Source organism: Stegodyphus dumicola, chromosome 3 (assembly GCF_044657685.1).
Source record: "Stegodyphus dumicola isolate Sdum_Otavi_A_Nest chromosome 3, ASM4465768v1".
NCBI lineage: Eukaryota > Metazoa > Arthropoda > Arachnida > Araneae > Eresidae > Stegodyphus > Stegodyphus dumicola.
Genome location: NC_140770.1, coordinates 278,509,667 through 278,528,768, shown reverse-complemented (window position 1 = coordinate 278,528,768; position 19,102 = coordinate 278,509,667). Strand labels below are relative to the sequence as shown.

Here is a 19,102-nt window from a genome sequence, read left to right as displayed (position 1 = left end):
CTGTACGAAAGTATGTACGTACGTATCTCGCATAACTCAAAAACGAGCAGCCTCAGAACGTTGAAATTTTGTATATATTACTGCTTTAACATGTAGATGTGCACCTCGTATTTTGGTTGCAATCGACCGCACCAAACGTATATAAATATATTTATATATATATCCACTCTGTTACCCGGCTCAGTGATCTCAGTTGCTTTACTTTCATATGTTTGTAAACTGTACATTTTTTTTTTTTTTAAAAATGATTGAATCATGTTGTTCTTATCTTCCAGTTAAGGTTTTTATGCCTTTAGTATATCTTTAGGCAATATTTTTAGAATTATCAACAATTTTAAATCTCTTTAAGTCCCGCTAAGCCTAATAATTTTTTTGATATGGTGGCCATTGCTTGTTTACATTTGAAACAGCAGGATAGTGGATTTGTTGCCAATCTAGAGAAACTTAGCTTCGCAAAAACAAAGATAACGCCTTCATTTAGTATTGAGAATTAAATCATGCTTAATCCTGTCTGGATCTTTTTCGAGGAAATCAGTGTTTAAGATTTACTTCGTAATTTTTAATACAGATATTTTGAGTTTTTATGTATTTTTGCCTTGTCGCGAAGTGATAACGGAATTAATTGAATGAGAAATACTCAATCGTCTGTGAAAAACTGTTTCTTTTTTGTTTTGTTTGCTTAATTTTTTTATACATTGTTCTAGCTTTATTATAGTATTTGAATAGAACATGTGGCAACGATTAGATAATTCTTTTAATGATATGAATTTTGTGCATTCTGAGTTATAATATGAACGAAATATAATACTATTAAGTGAACCTAGCGCCAGAGTGTCGCTATGGTAAACAAATAGAGTGAATTTTAAAGAATGCATTTATTCTATTGTGATTTATGCGTTGACTGTGAAGTAGATTTAATTCAATCCAATAAGTTTAAATGAAATGCAAGAAAAAATGCGTATAATTTAATATTCCGTACAAGGAAGTCATGTGGTGTACACATCAGATTTTTTTTATTTTAAGAGTATGTTTTCCATTTTAAAATGCACTTTTCGGCCATTTTTAAAGGCATTTTCAGTGAATATTTTAGATCATCACAACTGGGCCCGGCTGACCAGCAATAGCTTTGTCACAGAAAAGAAATTATTTAGTGATTCTGATGTATTAATTTGTGCTTTCGATTATTGTATGATGTATTAATTTGTGGTTTTAATTTCAATAACAAAGTCGGCATTTCTTCTCTAAGAAGGTATTTTTAATGCTCTTCGAATTTAGGTTATAAGGTATTTCTCCCGCCTTCGTGATGTAGTGATTCGATAGGTCCGTGGTTCGAGTCCCGACGAGGCATTGCTCATTTCTTCACTTTCCAGACATCGAAAAATTCTAAATGACTCTACAGTGGGCCCCGAACTAAAAAAAGGTGGTGGATGAAGTTTCTCTACCATCAAGATTTGAGGATTGGGGTCCTCTAATCCCCAGTCGCTCTTTAAAGGGAGGGGAGTATATGAGGTATTTCTCTCGCCTGTGGTCAGCACGCTCGACGCGTATTCGAGAGGTTCGTGGTTCGAGTCCCGTCGAAGACGTTTGCTAATTTTTCATCTCTCCCACTTACGGAATAACCTAATATCTCCACAAGGTTATTAATTAGCGATTTTTAATTGACAGAACTTCGAATTAGACTAAACCTAACACACAGATAATTCGTTATATTTACCGAATTCACATATTCACAGTCATTCGGTAAAATATTCATTTATATTTTACCGAATGACAAAAGTCTAGCAGAAGGAAGATAAAAAAATATTTTATTTCGAACAGTGTTGCCATTTTTCGCTTTCAAATAGCTGAGTTATTAAACAAAAATTCGTTAATTAGTACGCAATATGAAATAAATAAACAAACAGATTCGAAATTAAAAACTCCGGCTTCGAGGTGCCCATGTTCGGGTGGAGGATTACGTGTATTAAAAATTCAGTGGCTCTAGATGCCGTCGTTTTTCCACAATACGGGGAACATATACACACAAATATCTACAGATTCTTCATTACTGAATATTTTTTAAAATAATACTTTGCGATAATATTTGGTAGTAACAATTTGAAAATTAATTTGTCACTTTGGTGTGCCACCAAATTCTTAAAGTGTGCCTCCAAATTTTAGAAATGTATATAGTAAAAATTATAATGGGTTAAATTTTAGTATAAGATACACATGAGAATTGGCGAAATTCGGTTTTTAAGACATTAATAAGCGCGCCAATAGTGGTATCCAAGCCGATTTGGATGCCGAAGACTTCTGTATTTGAATTGACTTTGAACGAAGAAGAAGAGCTAATTTCACTTTCTAATAATCGAGATTTAATTTTAAAACATTCGTAAAGAATCAATTAATTACTTTTGGATTAACATCAGATGCGATTATCCCAAGATGGCCGAAAAAGCTTTAAAAATATTATTACAGTGTTCTACATCTTATTTGTGTTAATTCGGATTTTCAGTATTAACCAAGATAAAAACAAAAAAATGATCGACACTGTTAAATGCAGAAGACGATATGAGAGTAGCATTGTCATTTTTACGACAAAATCTAAATGAAACTATCAAAAACATCAAGCTCAAATTTCTCATTAAAAGTATTCTTATTATTATCTTGTAATTAATCCCTTAATAAACGTACTGCTGTTTTTGTAGTACATATTATTTTATTTTACATTCAAAGTTATTATCATAAACTATTTTACACAGTGTATGATAGGTAAGTAAACAACTTTTAAACTTATCTTTTTCTTTGTGTGCCGCGAAATTTTGAAATCGGTAAATGTGTACCGCGACAAAAAAAGGTTGAGAATCACTGGCCTAGAAGTTTTTAAACTTACCATTTTTGAGTCATCGAAGTCGTTTATTCCTCTCACGTACATGTTACACGTCACCACTGTAGGGCCTAAAAATAATTCATGCCAATTCAATACAAGTGTTTGTATGCAAATAAAAGATTTAAATAAAAGAGCAATTTTAAAAAAAGTAAGAATACTTCAAGATATCTCAATGAAGGCTGTAAAGTTTGAATCAAATGATAGAAATTTAAGTTGATTTAACACTACAGAAGAATTGGAAATTTCGGAATCAAAATATCCGGATCACTTTAGTCTTCTTTTAGAGCTACGTAAATTAATGCCTGCATGTTTCTAAATTTTTTCTTTGGGTTTAAGACCTTCTTTAGTAAAAAAGTTAACCACAAAAAGATACAGTAAAAATTCACTACAGAATTTTCATTCAAATTTCAAATTTGTGTGTATAATATTCTTAGGAAATATCCAGCTGCGGTAGGATAGCTTCCCCGTAAAGCAGTTTTAGAGTTGGCAGAAAATGGCAAGGGAAGGCAGGGTTAGCAGATTTGGCGTTAAATAGTCCATTTGGCGACAAAATTGGCGATATGCCATAGATGGAGAACATTCTAGAAGAAATTCTTACCGGTTTGGTCCAGAATGTTCTCGAAGGCAGGCTTAAAGTTATATAAACCCCACCTGTACGCGAAGTAGCAGTCAGTAAGTCTCGTAGTCAAGTGTCGAGGTTCTCGTAGTCAAGCGTCGAGCTATCTCAAAGTTTATCATCAGTGTCTCGTCAGAGTATCGAGAGTTAGTGCATCGACAGTGTGCGTCGTTGAGGCTATCGAGTGTATCGTCGAGTACATCGCGAGTTGTAATGCGGAGAGTCTCGAGAGTACGTTGAGTTCCGAGCACGAGTGTTGACATATAGACGTAGATACTTTTTGCTTTTAGTACTGATTCGTAATCTTTCTTGCATTCCTTTTTGAGAAATTCATCCATTTCGTGCCAATCAATCTCATCACGAGGGAAAACAATTGATGGTGGTGGTTCTCCGTAATTCGTATCATTTCCTTCATCTGGCTGTTGCTGCAGGATTTGAAATCTGTTAATCTGTTCGATTTCCATAGTTTTCGGCTGATCTACTATTTTTGCTACGTTTTTATGTGATTTCCATTCAGAAATGTCATTAGTTGGAGTCGTGGGAGGCATCAATACTGTTTCAGGGCTGGCTTTAGTTTGCGGTGAGTCAACTCGAATTCTTCTCCTCTCAGTTTTCGGAGTGGCTTCAGCTGCAGGTTGCTTTATGTTGCATCCGTCTCCATTCATCACATTTATAATCCTCTCTATTCCTGATCGTTTATTAACTTCATTGCGTTTTGCTGATATTCTTCGTCATCTGTCTTCAGTTCGGGGTCAGTTGCATGTTTTTTCTTTTTCGCTATCTTCTTAGCTTGGTTGGCTTTGCAGAGATGGGCCTTTTCAGAAATTCCATTTTCCTTGAGGTAGTCGGAAGCGAGTAAGTCGAATATTCTGATACAGCATTGTCACTGTAATCATTATCATCTTGGCTGAGTGTCCCGAAATGGGACATGATGCGTGAGACCCAGAGAAATCACTTAACAGAATTTTTAGAATCTAGTCAAAAATCAAGAGCACTGATCAATCGCCTATGGTACTAGGTTGAGCTCTGAATCTCGACAGAAAGAGTGAGTGGGAGAGAGAGGAAGTTGCGATGCAATTACCTTTTATACCGGATTACATTTCCGATCACATGACAGATTAATGTCCAGAGGCTTGATTAGGATTTCATCGATAAGTGCGCAACAGAGATTAGATAACTAATCTTTTCCAGAATTGCAAGGAGTTTAGTTATAAAATCACTGCTCTGATATTTTTAGAATGAAGGCTATTAAAGGGCTTTTATTTATTTATTATTTGAAAGATTGGTATTTTATATTTTACATATACGTGTGTAAAATATAAAAAATAGGATGGCTTTACTCTACGCGAACAAGCAACCTCTAATTAGCTTTCCGCAATTTTAGGATCTTCCCCCTAGACCAGAACTTTCGAGAATATTCGAGCCTATTACGTAACCGCTCCTATAAATAGAGAACTCGCGCCATTTTGCATCGGAGACCGCTTTCTGCCTCTACTGCTGTTAAGACCTAGGCTGCTAATCTCATATGCCTCCCTTTGTTCGAATACTACGACGCAGTGAGCTATAAATTTAAATCCTTCTGTGTCATCATTACCAGATTGCCAAGCTTCACTTATGTGCCCGACTGCCAAAATATTACATATATTAAGACACAATAACACGCCGAATAAATACTAATTCAGAAGTCAAACAACAAAAATCAGCGTTATATTTACAAAATTATTAGTTATTGTTGTTTGACTTCTGAATTAGTATTACATATATATACATATATTCTCAAACAAAGCGATTATTAGTACCAAATTTTGTAACCGAGCTTATTTAATTTATGACAAATACAAATAAAAATCTTCAAATTTTATGACTGATATCCCATTGAATGTAATTTATATCACATTATATTAAATTAACTCCGTTTAGAAGTTTTCTGATGCTCGTTCCAAATGGAAAAAAAAATAATGTTACGAATTTTCTATGTATGTCAATAATTTTGATGAAATTCGATATAAATTGTAGTATTGCTTGTATAATATAACATAATTGGCTTGAGGATGCGAAACATTCCTGGAGAAATAAGGTTAAAGGGGTTAAATCTCTTTAACATTGAGAAAAAAGGCTTTATTGCCAAATTGGAAACTGGCGAAAACACAATCACCATTCTGGGGCAGATCCAAGTTGACGGTGGTTTTTTGCGATTAATTTTTGTAGTCAAATGGTTGAGAAAACACCAAAAGTCGCCAAGCTTATCGACCATTTGGCGACATCGGGTCCGATACCTGTGTAACTGTAATTGGTCCGATCCTTATGGTATTGTAACTCTGTCTGAGTCTTTGTAACCGTAACTGTGTATACGTTCGAGTACGTTCGAGAAACCGAAGGTACTAGAAATTTCTCGGCGGATAGGGGAAAAGTATACAAAACCGGAGAGAGTACCTGTTTAGTACAGAGTTTGGCTCAAAGTACTGAGAATTTAGAACAGTAAGAGATCACTGTGCGAGCTAACGCATTACGAGGCTTTCGTATGGTTACGGATTTGGTATTTAAATAGCTAATGTTAGTTGAATTATAAATTAAATTCTTTTATTACCCTTGCGGTGCAGCGCGTAACGAATATTAAAAGAAAGCTAAGCTGGAAGATTAAAAATACAAGAGCGCGTGCATTTAACATTTAATAAATATATATCTCTCTTTTTGATTTCGAGAAAGTTCCAGAAAATTCTCGCGCGCGATTTAAAATCTTATGAAAAAGAGAAAAACCTCTCAATTCAGTTAGTTAGTTTGTTGTTTTAAGAGTTTGTTTAGAAAACTGCTCTTGTTGACTGTAGCGAATTCGCGAATTAGCTTTCTTTATTGTTTTGAATTAAGTTCTGTTAAACGTTTGATTAGTTAAAAGATACTACTGTAAGATATTGTAATATTGTACGATTATCTGAGAAAATTTAAGTATTTTGTTTTATTTATTTGCAATAATAATAAATCTTTATTCATTTTTCATCGGACTTGTGCATTCAATTCAAACGAACCCGTATGCACGCAACAGTATTATCTTCTGTTCAGCGTTCTTAGTTGTTTGAAATGGTAACTCCTGATTGTGTTCTGTCAGACCGAGAAGAGGTGTACTTTTGTCTGAAAATTTCCAAAACTGTAAACTGTTTTTGTAAAATTACATTTATCTAGCTATCACCGGTTCTGTGGGCATTCAGTTCATTCTGAACTCGTAAGCCCATACCAATAATATAAATACTAACACCAAATAACTATAGTCTTGAAATCTTCACAACAACATTTTTTGCAACAACTACACGATTGAAACGTCTTCGAAGGCCACATAAAGCTGCTTCGCGGGTCACATGCGGGCTGCCAGTTTGAGATCACTGCACTTCATAATTAATTCCCATACGAAGACAAAATTTGTTAGTTACCTGTTCCGTTGGTACCAACCGGGCGCAAGCGTCCGTCATAATTGCGATATATTTGGTCAAAAATAGCCTTTTTCTCTCTCATCAATAAATGGTCTGACCTGCGAAAAGAAAAATATTTTAGCTGCAGTATCTACTAACGAATTCATCGCAGGAGTTGTAAGAATAAAAATTACTTACCGTGCACTGATGTGACAGAACAGGAGTATGAACACGAGTGATGATAATGGAGTCCGAAGAGCCATTTTCACGTTTTCTTATACTTAGAAATGCTGAAAAAATATATATATTTTTTTCACTCTTTCACAATGAGTAAATAACAAAGTTTATGTTCTACGAATCGTTTAAAGACTTGTTACTACCTTTCTGCCTCTTATATAACATTAGGACATTAGGATATATATTACCTAATTAACATTAGGATATATATATATATATATATATATATAATGATTTTAATGAGTCCAACTCGTGCAATTTCACGGATCCAGCTAGTAATTATTAAGCATAAAGAGGAAGAATGGCGTTTATTACTTTTAAATAGCTTAAAATGACCCAAAAGAGAAATTAAATAGCTTACATTTCCTAAATAGGAACATATACGGAACATAAAAATATTTCTTTTCGGGCAGTGGCAACGCATTTCGTTTAATTGCTGAAGTGATTGATTAAATTTGAAAGACAAATACCTTAGCTTTGCCAAGTGACTGCACATTTGAAATCGCTGAGTTTATTAATTGAAATTTTATTTCATTCGCAAGAAACAAAAATAATTTTTTTTTTTTTTAAATCTAAAAGCTTTCAGATTTTATATTACGCCCAAAAGCAGCTTGTTAGTGTTACCTTTATTTATTAAATATCATGTTCTTCGCACTTAAACCATACAACTCAGTTCAAGAGCAATATCGCAAAATTATTTTTAAATGAGCCTATCTTTAAAATTTCCGATTCACAGTCTCGCGCGCTAGATTTAAAAATGCTTCCTTTCCGTACAGTTTTGCCATTTCTCGCTTTGAAATCGTTGAGTCTGTTAATCAAAAATTCGTTAAAAGTTTATAAAATAAGAAATCTATAATAAAACAAATTCCAAATTTGGGCTTCCATATGCCCATATTCGGGTGGAAACGAACGTTATTCGAAATTGGATGGCTCTAGGTACCGTTGTCTTATCACAATGCGAGAAACATGCATACATTCATGCATATTCTTCATTATTTAATTTCTTTAAATATAACATAGGGCGATAATATTGGGTAGCAACAATTTGAAAAAAGAATCGACATTTACAGTGAACCAACGCAAAATGCCAAAACGAAATTAATAGCCCTTCTAGGCAAATTGCTTCTTTGCACTAAAAATTCAAAATACCGTTTCCGAAATTCACGATTCGGATGGAGACCTGTTTCAATTTGAAACAATGAGAATGACTTCACAGACTGAAATTTCTAAGTCGACGGGGACGCTTCCAATGTGCGCATTGACGACGATATCGCCCGTGATCTTTCGGGTTCAACAGAACTGGGTGTCATTTCAGATGATCAACCTCTACTTTATGAAATAATCGAGGAACTCGACATTCAAAAAAAAAATAATAATAATAATAATAATAATAATAATTTCGATGTGTTAAAACGTACCATTCTGCTGATGACGAAGAACGAAGATCCATTCATTCGCTTCCTCGAACACAAGAACCGTTGATGAATTGTCGCAAACATTAGCTGCTGTAGGGCTCTCTCGGAATTGAGCCCTGAAAATTAAAATCTCCCGGCTCTCGGAAGGAATTTAAAATAAATATCACTCTACCGGAATATGAAGTTTCTCAAAAATAACGACACAATGTGCACGGACGAAATGGTTGACAGTATCGAAAATCACACGACCGCGCACAGCAGCCAAAGAACGTCTATGTCAATAAATAATCTTTGCAGGAGCGATCTTCGGTGAGCGTTCGCCTTACGGGATGAGTCATGGTTTCATGCCGGCTTGTCGCGCCGTGACCGGCCGTGGTCGCGCCCTCATCTTCCCTCACCCTCTTATTTTCAATCCATTCTTTCATTCACTCTGCAGTTAGCTAGCTATCTACAAACAAGTGCGTGTTTTGAAATAATTTAAATGCTTTCATAATAATGTCTAGTGAGAAAAAATGATTTTGATTTTGCAAGTAAACAAGTACCACAAAAAAAAAAAAAAAAAAAAAAAAACTTATTTTTTTTCTTTTCCCGGAAACGTTTTTCCTCTCCCGGATTTTGACAACCAAGAGGTGGCAACGCAAGTTGCTGGACTTGTGAAGAAGCAACTGAACTCAAAGGTATGCGCAATTTGTCTAACAATTCAGGCATAATTAAGACACAATAACACGCCGAATAAATACCAATTAAGTAGTCAAACAACAAAAATCAGCGTTATATTTACAAAATTTTTCACAGGACTAGTTTCGATGGTTTTACCGAACCACCATCCTCAGCTGCAAAACCGCAAATGAACAAAATAGGAAATAATGATTAGATAAGATAAGAAAGCCTGGACAAGAATAAGCAAGTGGCGCCATCTGTTGGTGAAACCAAAACTAAAACATAATTTATTTAAAGGCCGAAGGCAAATTTGGATTGGAATTAGGATCGTTAACTAGAACAGAAAGATTTTTATGAATGTGAAATGCCTCTAGAAAATCCAGTTCTCCAATGGAAGATGTTTTTTGAATAATTTTGGCAGCAGAAAAATTGAAAGTGTGATTTTCGGACCAACAATGTTGAGCAACAGAAGACTTTTGTGTTTCCTTTTTTCTAACATATGCCTCATGTTCCTTGACGCGAAATTTTAAGGCTCTCTTAGTTTGGCTAATGTAAATTAAACCACACTGGCAAGGAATCCTATAAATACCCCAGGAATTCATATCCGGAATGGCGTCCTTGAGTATGGAACTCGGAATTTTATTGATGGGAGAATAAACAACCCGAAAGTTAAATTTCTGCAAAATATGTGCAACTTTGTTGTCATTCCCTTCTTTCCATCAATTAGCTACAAAGTTGCACATATTTTGCAGAAATTTAACTTTCGGGTTGTTTATTCTCCCATCAATAAAATTCCGAGTTCCATACTCAAGGACCCCATTCCGGATATGAATTCCTGGGGTATTTATAGGATTCCTTGCCAGTGTGGTTTAATTTACATTAGCCAAACTAAGAGAGCCTTAAAATTTCGCGTTAAGGAACATGAGGCATATGTTAGAAAAAAGGAAACCCAGAAGTCTTCTGTTGCTCAACATTGTTGGTCCGAAAATCACACTTTCAATTTTTCTGCTGCCAAAATTATTCAAAAAACATCTTCCATTGGAGAACTGGATTTTCTAGAGACATTTCACATTCATAAAAATCTTTCTGTTCTAGTTAACGATCCTAATTCCAATCCAAATTTGCCTTCGGCCTTTAAAGAAATTATGTTTTAGTTTTGGTTTCACCAACAGATGGCGCCACTTGCTTATTCTTGTCCACGCTTTCTTATCTTATCTAATCATTATTTCCTATCTTGTTCATTTGCGGTTTTGCAGCTGAGGATGGTGGTTCGGTAAAACCATCGAAACTAGTCCTGTGAAAAATTTTGTAAATATAACGCTGATTTTTGTTGTTTGACTTCTGAATTGGAATTCAGGCATAGTTAGCTCTAATATTAAAGCGCAAATTTATAATGTTAATAACGCTAATTAAGGTTTTTAAGACTGCCACCAAAACTGCCAAGCAGTTATTAAAGTTGAATAGAATTAAAACCTATAGAGAAGCAGAATAAATTTGATCTATCAACTAAGGACAATTCATCTCCAGACATGTAGGTTGTGCAACAACCGACTCCTGCACAATCACATGTTCTTTGCTGCCCTTCATTTAAGCTTATTTCCTCGAATTTCATTTTTTTGTTTTTTAATTAAAGAAGAAAAACAATAAGTTCCCCATGTACCACATAGTATCACATGGGGCTTACAGAAGTAAGAATGAAACACAATACAAAATAAATAGAAGAAAAAAAACTGAAATAAAATTAAGGATGATTACAAAGTTTCACAATAAATTGACAAAAAGTGTTAAAAGCACTTCTCTCGGAAATAAATTGGTAAAATTCTGGAGGCCAGTTAATATTAAAGATTTTCAATTCCAGTTTCAAGACTTTTCTTTCGTTCTTATATTTAGGACATAGAAGAAGCACATGTTCAACATTCTGCTCTCCACCGAGGCTACAATCACAGACAGACTCGGAGCTTAACTTAAAATCTATTCAAATAACTTTTGAAATTTCCATGGCCAGTAAGAAATAGAGTTAGTTTATAGTATGTGAAGAAGTGATGACATGACAATCTCATCTTGATAGAAGGGAAAAATCTCTTTGTTAAGCTCCCTTTATTTGAATTAATGAATTCGTGGCTCCACGACTCCACAATACTTTCATACATGACCTTCTTAAAAAAGGAATTAGGGATATTGACAAAAGTGTCAATTTCCCGCTTAGTCGCAGCCTTAGCAAGGAAATCGGCTCATTCGTTCCCAACAACACCTGTATGACCACGAACAAATTGAAAATGCAACCGAAATATTTTTATCTTTTAGGCTTTTCAGTTCTTTTTGAATTTCGATAATGATATTATTAGAAAAAAAAAATACATTTTAAGATCTCCAAGGATGAAATGGAATCAGTACAAATGAGATAGTCTGAAACAGCACTATTTAGTTCAGAGACCCATTTGATGGCGAAGTTTAAGCACAAAAGTTCAGCTATAAAAACGGTACATTCATCTCTAATTCTAAATTGAAAGTGCTCAAATTCAAGACCATTTTTGAAGACAACAAATGCGAGACCAACCTTGCCATCAATTTTGCTGCCATCAGTATAGCAAGTTACAGGCGAATCATCTACGATTTTATTGCTAAACTGAATAAAATTAACAGCATGTCTTTCTGAAGGATGAGGAAGATCAGATGGAGGTAAAATACAATCATACTGAGAGACAGCAGAAGCAGAAATATTTTCCTTATAAGGAATAGCATGAAGAATGGCAATGTTAATTGAAGGAAAGCCAGAAATTGCATAAACAGACTCATAGCTAACCGTACCATATCCACATATGACTCGCAGAAGTATACGCCTTTGAAAGCGTCGTAAACATCTATAATTTATCTTCTTCTTGAGCGATATACCCCAGACTTTAGAGACATACATAATCAAGGGTGCAATTCCTTGTTTATAGATGAGCGAATGAACATTGTAATTAATACCGTATGTGTTGCGTGCAATGCGACTTAATCCACGCTGCAATTTATCGCATTTCTCTGATACATAAGTTAAGTGTTGCTTCCTAGAAAATTTACAGTCGATAAAAACCCCAAGATATTTCATTTGCTTTACGCCAGTCAAAGGGGTGCCGTCGAGAGATAAATGAAATGCATCATAAATGTTTCTCTTTTCAATAATCATAACCCTGGTTTTATCAGGATTAAAGTCTAATTTAAATCCTTTTGACCAGTCGGAGGCGAGATTTAAAGTTTCTTGTGCCTGTAAAATAGTAGCAGAAAGGTCCCTACTCTGGAAGCAAAACAAGACATCATCCGCAAAGGCTATAGTATCACAACAAGCAAGATGTTCCAGTTTTGATAGGAGATCATTAATAATAATACTCTAAAACGAAGGATCTGAAATTTAGCCTTGAGGGCAACCCCTTTTAAGACGTTTTGTTCGGATTCATTAGAGAATTCCATTAGTTCCTCGAATTTCATTAGAGATATATTTCTCATTCAATTAATTCTGTTCACATTTCGCGGCAACGAAAGGCAGAAATACATAAAAACACAAAACGTCTTCATGTGTCCAGCACGCGATCTCTCCCTAGTTCCATGCTAAGGCACCGAACTGGCTTTAAGTAAATAATCACTTCCGAATGATTATTCGCAGTAAAAATTGTTTTTGAAGATTTGTAAGAAATGAATGATTTTGTAAACAAATTTAATCTAACCTTCTATACTTATAGTTAAATGTTAATTATAAACACTACCCATTTTTAGCCCAAACGGGAAATTTGCCCGTTAATTAAAGAAGAAGGGCTATTAATTTCGTTTTGGCAGCTTGCGTTGATTCACTATAAACGGCGAATCCCTTTTTAAATTGTTGCCACCAAATATTAGAGCTCGAATTCTATTTAAAGAAATGAAATAATGAAGAATCTGCATAAATGTATATATGGTTCTCGCATTGTGATAAAACAACGGTACCTAGGTCCATCCAATTTTAAATAACCTATGTCTCCAAACGAATATGGGCATTTGGAAGCCCAAATTTGGAATTTGGAATTTATTTTATTATCTATTTCATACTTTGTAAAGCGTTTATAAGTTTTTGATTCAGAAACTTAAAGAAACTCAACGATTTCGAAGCGAGCAATGGCAACATCTTACGAGGAAAACAGAAACAATAATACCTAGAGACATCCAATTTTGAATAATGTAGTCCTTCACCCGAATATGGGCACTTGGAAGCCCGAATTTTGAATTTAGAATTCCCTTTATTATCTATTTCATATTTTGTAAAACTTTAACGAATTTTTTATTAATAAACTCCCCGATTTCAAAGCGAGCAATGGCAACACTGTACAGAAAAAAACTTTTTTTTATCTCCAGGGCGCGAGTCTGTGTATCGGAAATTCTAAAGATATACTCTTTTAAATATTCTGTGATTTTTCTGTTGAATTGAATTTAATGGTTTAAGCGCGAAGAACATGATATTTAATAAATAAAGGTAACATACGAAACGTTAAAAATACGCCTCTTTGGGAGTAATATAAAATCTGAAAACTTTCAGGGGTTCTTTTTAACTGTTTTTTTCCCATATGTGCTCAGGTACATATCCATTCTCATGTTTTGTTTTGAAAATACCGCATTATCCTCTGTCATATAGTGTTTCAGCTTCACAAATCCGTTACTTAATAATCATAAGATTTTTAAAAGCAGCATATCTTCAGAATTCCCGAGAGTGATATGCGCTTCCACACAATCTTTTTTTATTATTTCTTAAAAACAATACATAGCGATAACTTTTGGTATTCGAAAAGTGATTCGACACAAAAGTGAAACCACCCCCAAAGATCGTGTGTAATAATACATATGAGTGCTTCATAACAAGAACTCTTCTTCATAATGAGTTTTTCTCGTTGCATTCGGCATAATTTCAAGAATACATTCAATGCTTATAAATGTAACTAGAAAGCCCGGCGGTCATACGAAATTACCGCTGTTCTAGATATTATAAATTGTAATTAAAATGATTTGTGCAAAGGTGTCTGCTAATTCAAACTGAATTACCCAGGGCAGGCAGTGAGGATGCCACTTTGCTTATTGCCCTACGGGGTTTTCCCCTTTTGCTTGCTTAAAGTAGAGTGCAATGAAGGAAACCACTGGCGGTACATTTCTTAAGAGTCACCGCTAGCTCAATAAATAAAGGTGATTTAAATAATAAAATGTTAATTCACATCAGTCAAAGATCTCTTTGTACACAACATTTCTTGGGTAGATCTTTCCATCATTTTTAAGCTCGCTTAGCAAAGGACCATCCATTATTTTTAATTTTACGTCCGTTCTTTCACGAACTCTCCCTGACACTTATTGATGGTCATAACAAAGGCAAGTTTTCAGGTAATTGTCTATGTCTCAATTGAAGCGGCAACCCTGTGCCGTGGCAACTTCACCCCATTGGCTAGTACAGTTACACAAACAACTAATAAACTGTCGGCGACAAACAGACACTTAAGCTGCATATATATATAGGGTGAAGTAACATTATCTCCTCCGAAACGGCTGGCTCCCGGGTTTAACGAAGCACGCCGTTGGATTCCGCAGGTCCGTGGTACGCCATTTTGACCATTCGGGTCTTCATGGAACGTTAATTAGCTGATATATTAATTAAAAACTAATTTTTCCTACGTTTCCCACTTTCTTTCTTGTGTTTTCCCTATTTTCTTGTGTTATCTTGTGTTATCCCTATTTCCCTATCCTATATTTATTTGGCTATGTGCCAAATTCTTTTTTCTCGAATATCTCTGGAACGGCCGCGAGTTGAATTTCGAGACGCATATCCTCGGATTCCAAAAAATTCTCCGAATCCATCGATACCATTCTCATTTTCGTACGACTTTAATCGGTCGAGATATTAATAAAAAACTGCGGAAACGTTAATTTCCGCGCTCATTTTTTCGAGTGGCAACAACAAACTATCGGCGACAAACACTTAAGCTTATCTTTACATATATAAAGAAAAGATATATTGTTCTCAATCAGATATCTGGTTTGAGTATCAGATTTGAGAAGTTTTGGATTATGTCATAATATATTTCTGATGAAAGTCTCTTCAGAGCTTCAAGTACAATATCATTTCCGGTTTATCTATTTTAGCCAAAATATGACACTTTATTCCCACTGATAAGTTGTCTAGAAGTCTTAAATCACAGTCTTAAATGCTAAAATTGAAACATTTTGAATTTTATTTTTAATATACGTAGTTTTTCATTAAAAACTGTTATGGACGAATTGTAAAATACAAAAAATATAATAATAATAAAACACCAAATACAGTTAAAACAGTTAAAAAAACAATTTTTAATTATAATTAGAGTTTCTACGCAAAAACAAGCAATTCGCCAGCGCACAAGAAGACAGATTTTTGCGCAAAACTGAATATGCAGAATTGTGAAGATGCGCAAAACTGAAAGTTTACTACCGGTTCCACTCAGCAAAAAGACACTGAAGGTGCAGAAACCGACTTAATTCACTATTCTATTAACAGTTTTCTAACGCTAGTTTCGTTAGGCTTGATGGTACTTAAACAACTTTTAAACTGTTGACAATTCTTCAATTAACTATAGGTATAACAACTTTAAACGAAATATAAAAACTACATTATTGAATCACTTTTAAAGCCCAACTTACCAACCATATAAGCAAAAAAAAAAAAAAGCTGAGCTCACCCAAGCGGGCAACAGAGTAAGTATATGTGTACGTATATATATATATATAATACGTAAAGAAACATAATAAGAGACTAAAATTAAAAACAAAATTTGTATGCCCGCCCTTCGCTATAGGTTTAGGTGCTGTGGCTGCAATTTACTTTTAACTTTAGATGCTTTAAGTTTATATATATATATATATTTGTATATTTATACTTTTGGCGCGGCCGATTGCAACCGAAAAGAGAGGTGCATAACTACATGTTAGAGCAATTTCATTATAAAAATTTCAATATTCTATGGCTACGCGTTCCTGAGTTATGCGAGATACATACATATACGTACAGATTTCAAGGGGGGGGGGAAAACCTGTTCTGAATCCGTTTAAATCCATTTTATAATCCGTTTTGGCAATAACAGCTTTTTTTAATCTGTCCGTATGTAAAGATGTCACTCAAAATGGATACGAGAGTAGTCAAAATGGTATTTCCGTTGAAATAGTATGATATCCGAAATTTTTCGCGATTACAATACTTACTTTACTTCGTACAAGGAAGTAAAAAACACTGTTACAGAAGTTTAATTTTTTTTTTTTTTTTTCAGTTTTTTTACTTTTTTCCGCTAAAAAAGGAAAAATTGTAATTGCGAGAAATTCCGATTATTAGATTTAGATCATTTGGAAAATTCTATTGTGTGACATACGTACGCATAGATAGAATAAAATACTCTTTTTCCAAAACGGATTTCAAAATGAATTTAAAACCGATTAAAAAATGGAATTTTTTGTGACCTATTGTACGTACGTACATATCTCGCTACTGTACATTACGCTGGAGATAAAAAGGTTTCACAAACGACAGAACGTTGAAACGTTGTATATAGGACTACTTTAATATGCCTGTGTTTATCAATTGGATTACTCCGCAGAACTACCTATAGTGTACAGCTGATGCACAGAAGAAGTATCGCGGCCAAGTGCATTTCTCTGCAATTTGCTTGCTAGTCACTATTGATTATAGCACTCATCATTTATGTAATAAAATGTACCTGTTACATTCAACCCATCAATAATACCAGTATTTCCTAATAGTAATACACAAGGCATTTTTGCGGTGTTCTTAAAGTGGAAGTGTGTTTTTGTGTCAAATTAGCGTGAAAGTTATGTACGTGGTACAGGTGAAAAGTGATTTAAAGTGTTAACGTGAAAGTGTTATTAAGTTTTGATATTGCATGGTGAAAGTGTTTTCAAGTGTTAAGTGATTTACTCGAAAAGTGATTTAAGGTGTTTACGTTCCGTCAACGGTGATTTATAGTGTGATTTAAAGTGATTTAACGTGATTAAAAGTGATCCAAAGGGTTAACGTGTCTGCAATTTGCGTGCTCGTCACTATAGATTATAGCACTGAAATTTATGTATTAAAATGTACCTGTTACATTCAACCCAGCAATAATACCAGTATCTCCTAATAATATACATGACATTTATGTGGTGTTCTTAAAGTGGAAGTATATTTTTGTGTCAAATTAAAGTGAAAGTTATGTACGTGTTCGATATTGCACGGTGTACGTATTTTCAAGTGTTAAGTGATTTACGCAAAAAGTGATTTAAAGTGTTTACATTCCGTCAACGGTGATTTATAGTGTTATTTAACGTGGTTAAAAGTGATCCAAAGTGTTAACGTGTCTTCAATTTACTTGCTGGTCACTATTGATTATAGCACTCAATATTTATGTATTAAAATGTACCTGTTACATCCAACCCAGCAATAATTCCAGAACTTTCTAATAATATACAAGGCATTTATGTGGTGTTCTTAAAGTGGAAAAGTGTGTTATTGTGTCAAATTAAAGTGAAAGTTATGTACGTGGCACAGGTGAAAAGTGATTTAAAGTGTTATTAAGTGTTGATATTGTATGGTGAAAGTGTTTTCAAGTGTTAAGTGATTTACGCGAAAAGTGATTTAAAATTTTACGTTCTGTCAACGGTGATTTATAGTGTGATTTAAAGTGTTTTAACATATTTAAAAGTGATCCAAAGTGTTACGTGAAAGTGATATTACGTGGTGAATTCCATCAACACTGATTTAAAGTGATTAAGGTGATACAAGTGTTAACGTGAAAGTGATATAAATGTGTTATTAAGTGAAAAGTGCTCAACGTGTATCAGTGATTCAAGAATGACACGTAACTCATCTGCACAGTCGGAAGGAGAGCCTCAGATGCAAAGGTCGGATTTCGATCCGCAAGAGATACTCGACAGTGACCAAGACCATCAAGGCAAAGTTCACCTGCTCTACGAATTTATAAGAAAGACAGCCAGCACTTATAGAAGGGGCAAATTCCTCCTACCTTAAGATCTTCGTGAGCGACTGCTATGTGCTCTGGACGCTCTGGAAACGCTAGCCTTGAGAGGCCAACACCTTGCAGAGAGTCCAACCCTAGCAGACATAGGAGTAAACACGTCGACGGTTCTTTGTTGTGAACTTGCTCACTCGATTCAGCAAAATGCAAAAAGACAGGTGAAGCAGCTCCATGCAAGCAAAGATACTATACAGCAGGATGAGCACCCGGTTATAGAGGGCAAAGATGGCCAACCTACGTACGCGCAAGCGGTAAAGCGGAGATGGAAAAGGAAAGTCACGAACATGCCGACACTGCTGATCCTCCCTAAACGTGATGAACAGAGTGCGGATATACGCGGTGTACTAGAAAAGCATGTCCAAATTGAAGATCTGTGTGTCAACCTTCGGGGCATTACGAATTTAAGTAGTGGAGGTGTGGCGGTGCGATGCAACAACAAGGATGAAGTACAGAAGATAAGTCAGTTCCTAGCTCAGCACGATAACCTAAAGGATACAGTACGCACGCGTATACCACGGAAGAGAACACCGAAATGCACAATCGACAATGTACCGTACGGCACCTCGGAGGTGGAAGTACAAGAAATGCTACAAAAGTCTTGCAAACTTGGGAATGAAGAGTGTAGAGTCCTCTTCAAGCGCCCGGACAGAAGGAATAGTGCCATAAAGTGGGTGATTGAATGTACCCCTGGTGCCTTTCATGTCCTCATGTCCAAACGAAGATTGTTCCAAGGATGGAGGGAACATAGTATCTACGAGTTTACAGGAGCCAAGCGCTGTTTCCGCTGTCAGGACCTGGAACATACGTCGAAAGACTGCTGCCACAGGCCTTACTGCGCTTACTGCGGAGGCTGT

At 35.1% G+C, this 19,102-nt stretch overlaps 1 protein-coding gene across 1 annotated transcript in view; it reads right to left on the bottom strand.

Annotated features, from left to right (window-relative positions):
* Positions 1-19,102, bottom strand: part of LOC118180247 (glutamate-gated chloride channel-like) — an 85,373-nt gene that overhangs the window by 46,067 nt on the left and 20,204 nt on the right. Inside the window, exons 2-4 of the mRNA XM_085814216.1 lie at positions 7,088-7,179; positions 6,911-7,008; positions 2,876-2,940 (exon numbers count right to left, since the gene is read on the bottom strand). Coding sequence (XP_085670342.1) covers positions 2,876-2,940; positions 6,911-7,008; positions 7,088-7,152 — 228 coding nt within the window. The 5' untranslated portion in view covers positions 7,153-7,179. The remainder of the gene's footprint in view (positions 1-2,875; positions 2,941-6,910; positions 7,009-7,087; positions 7,180-19,102) is intronic.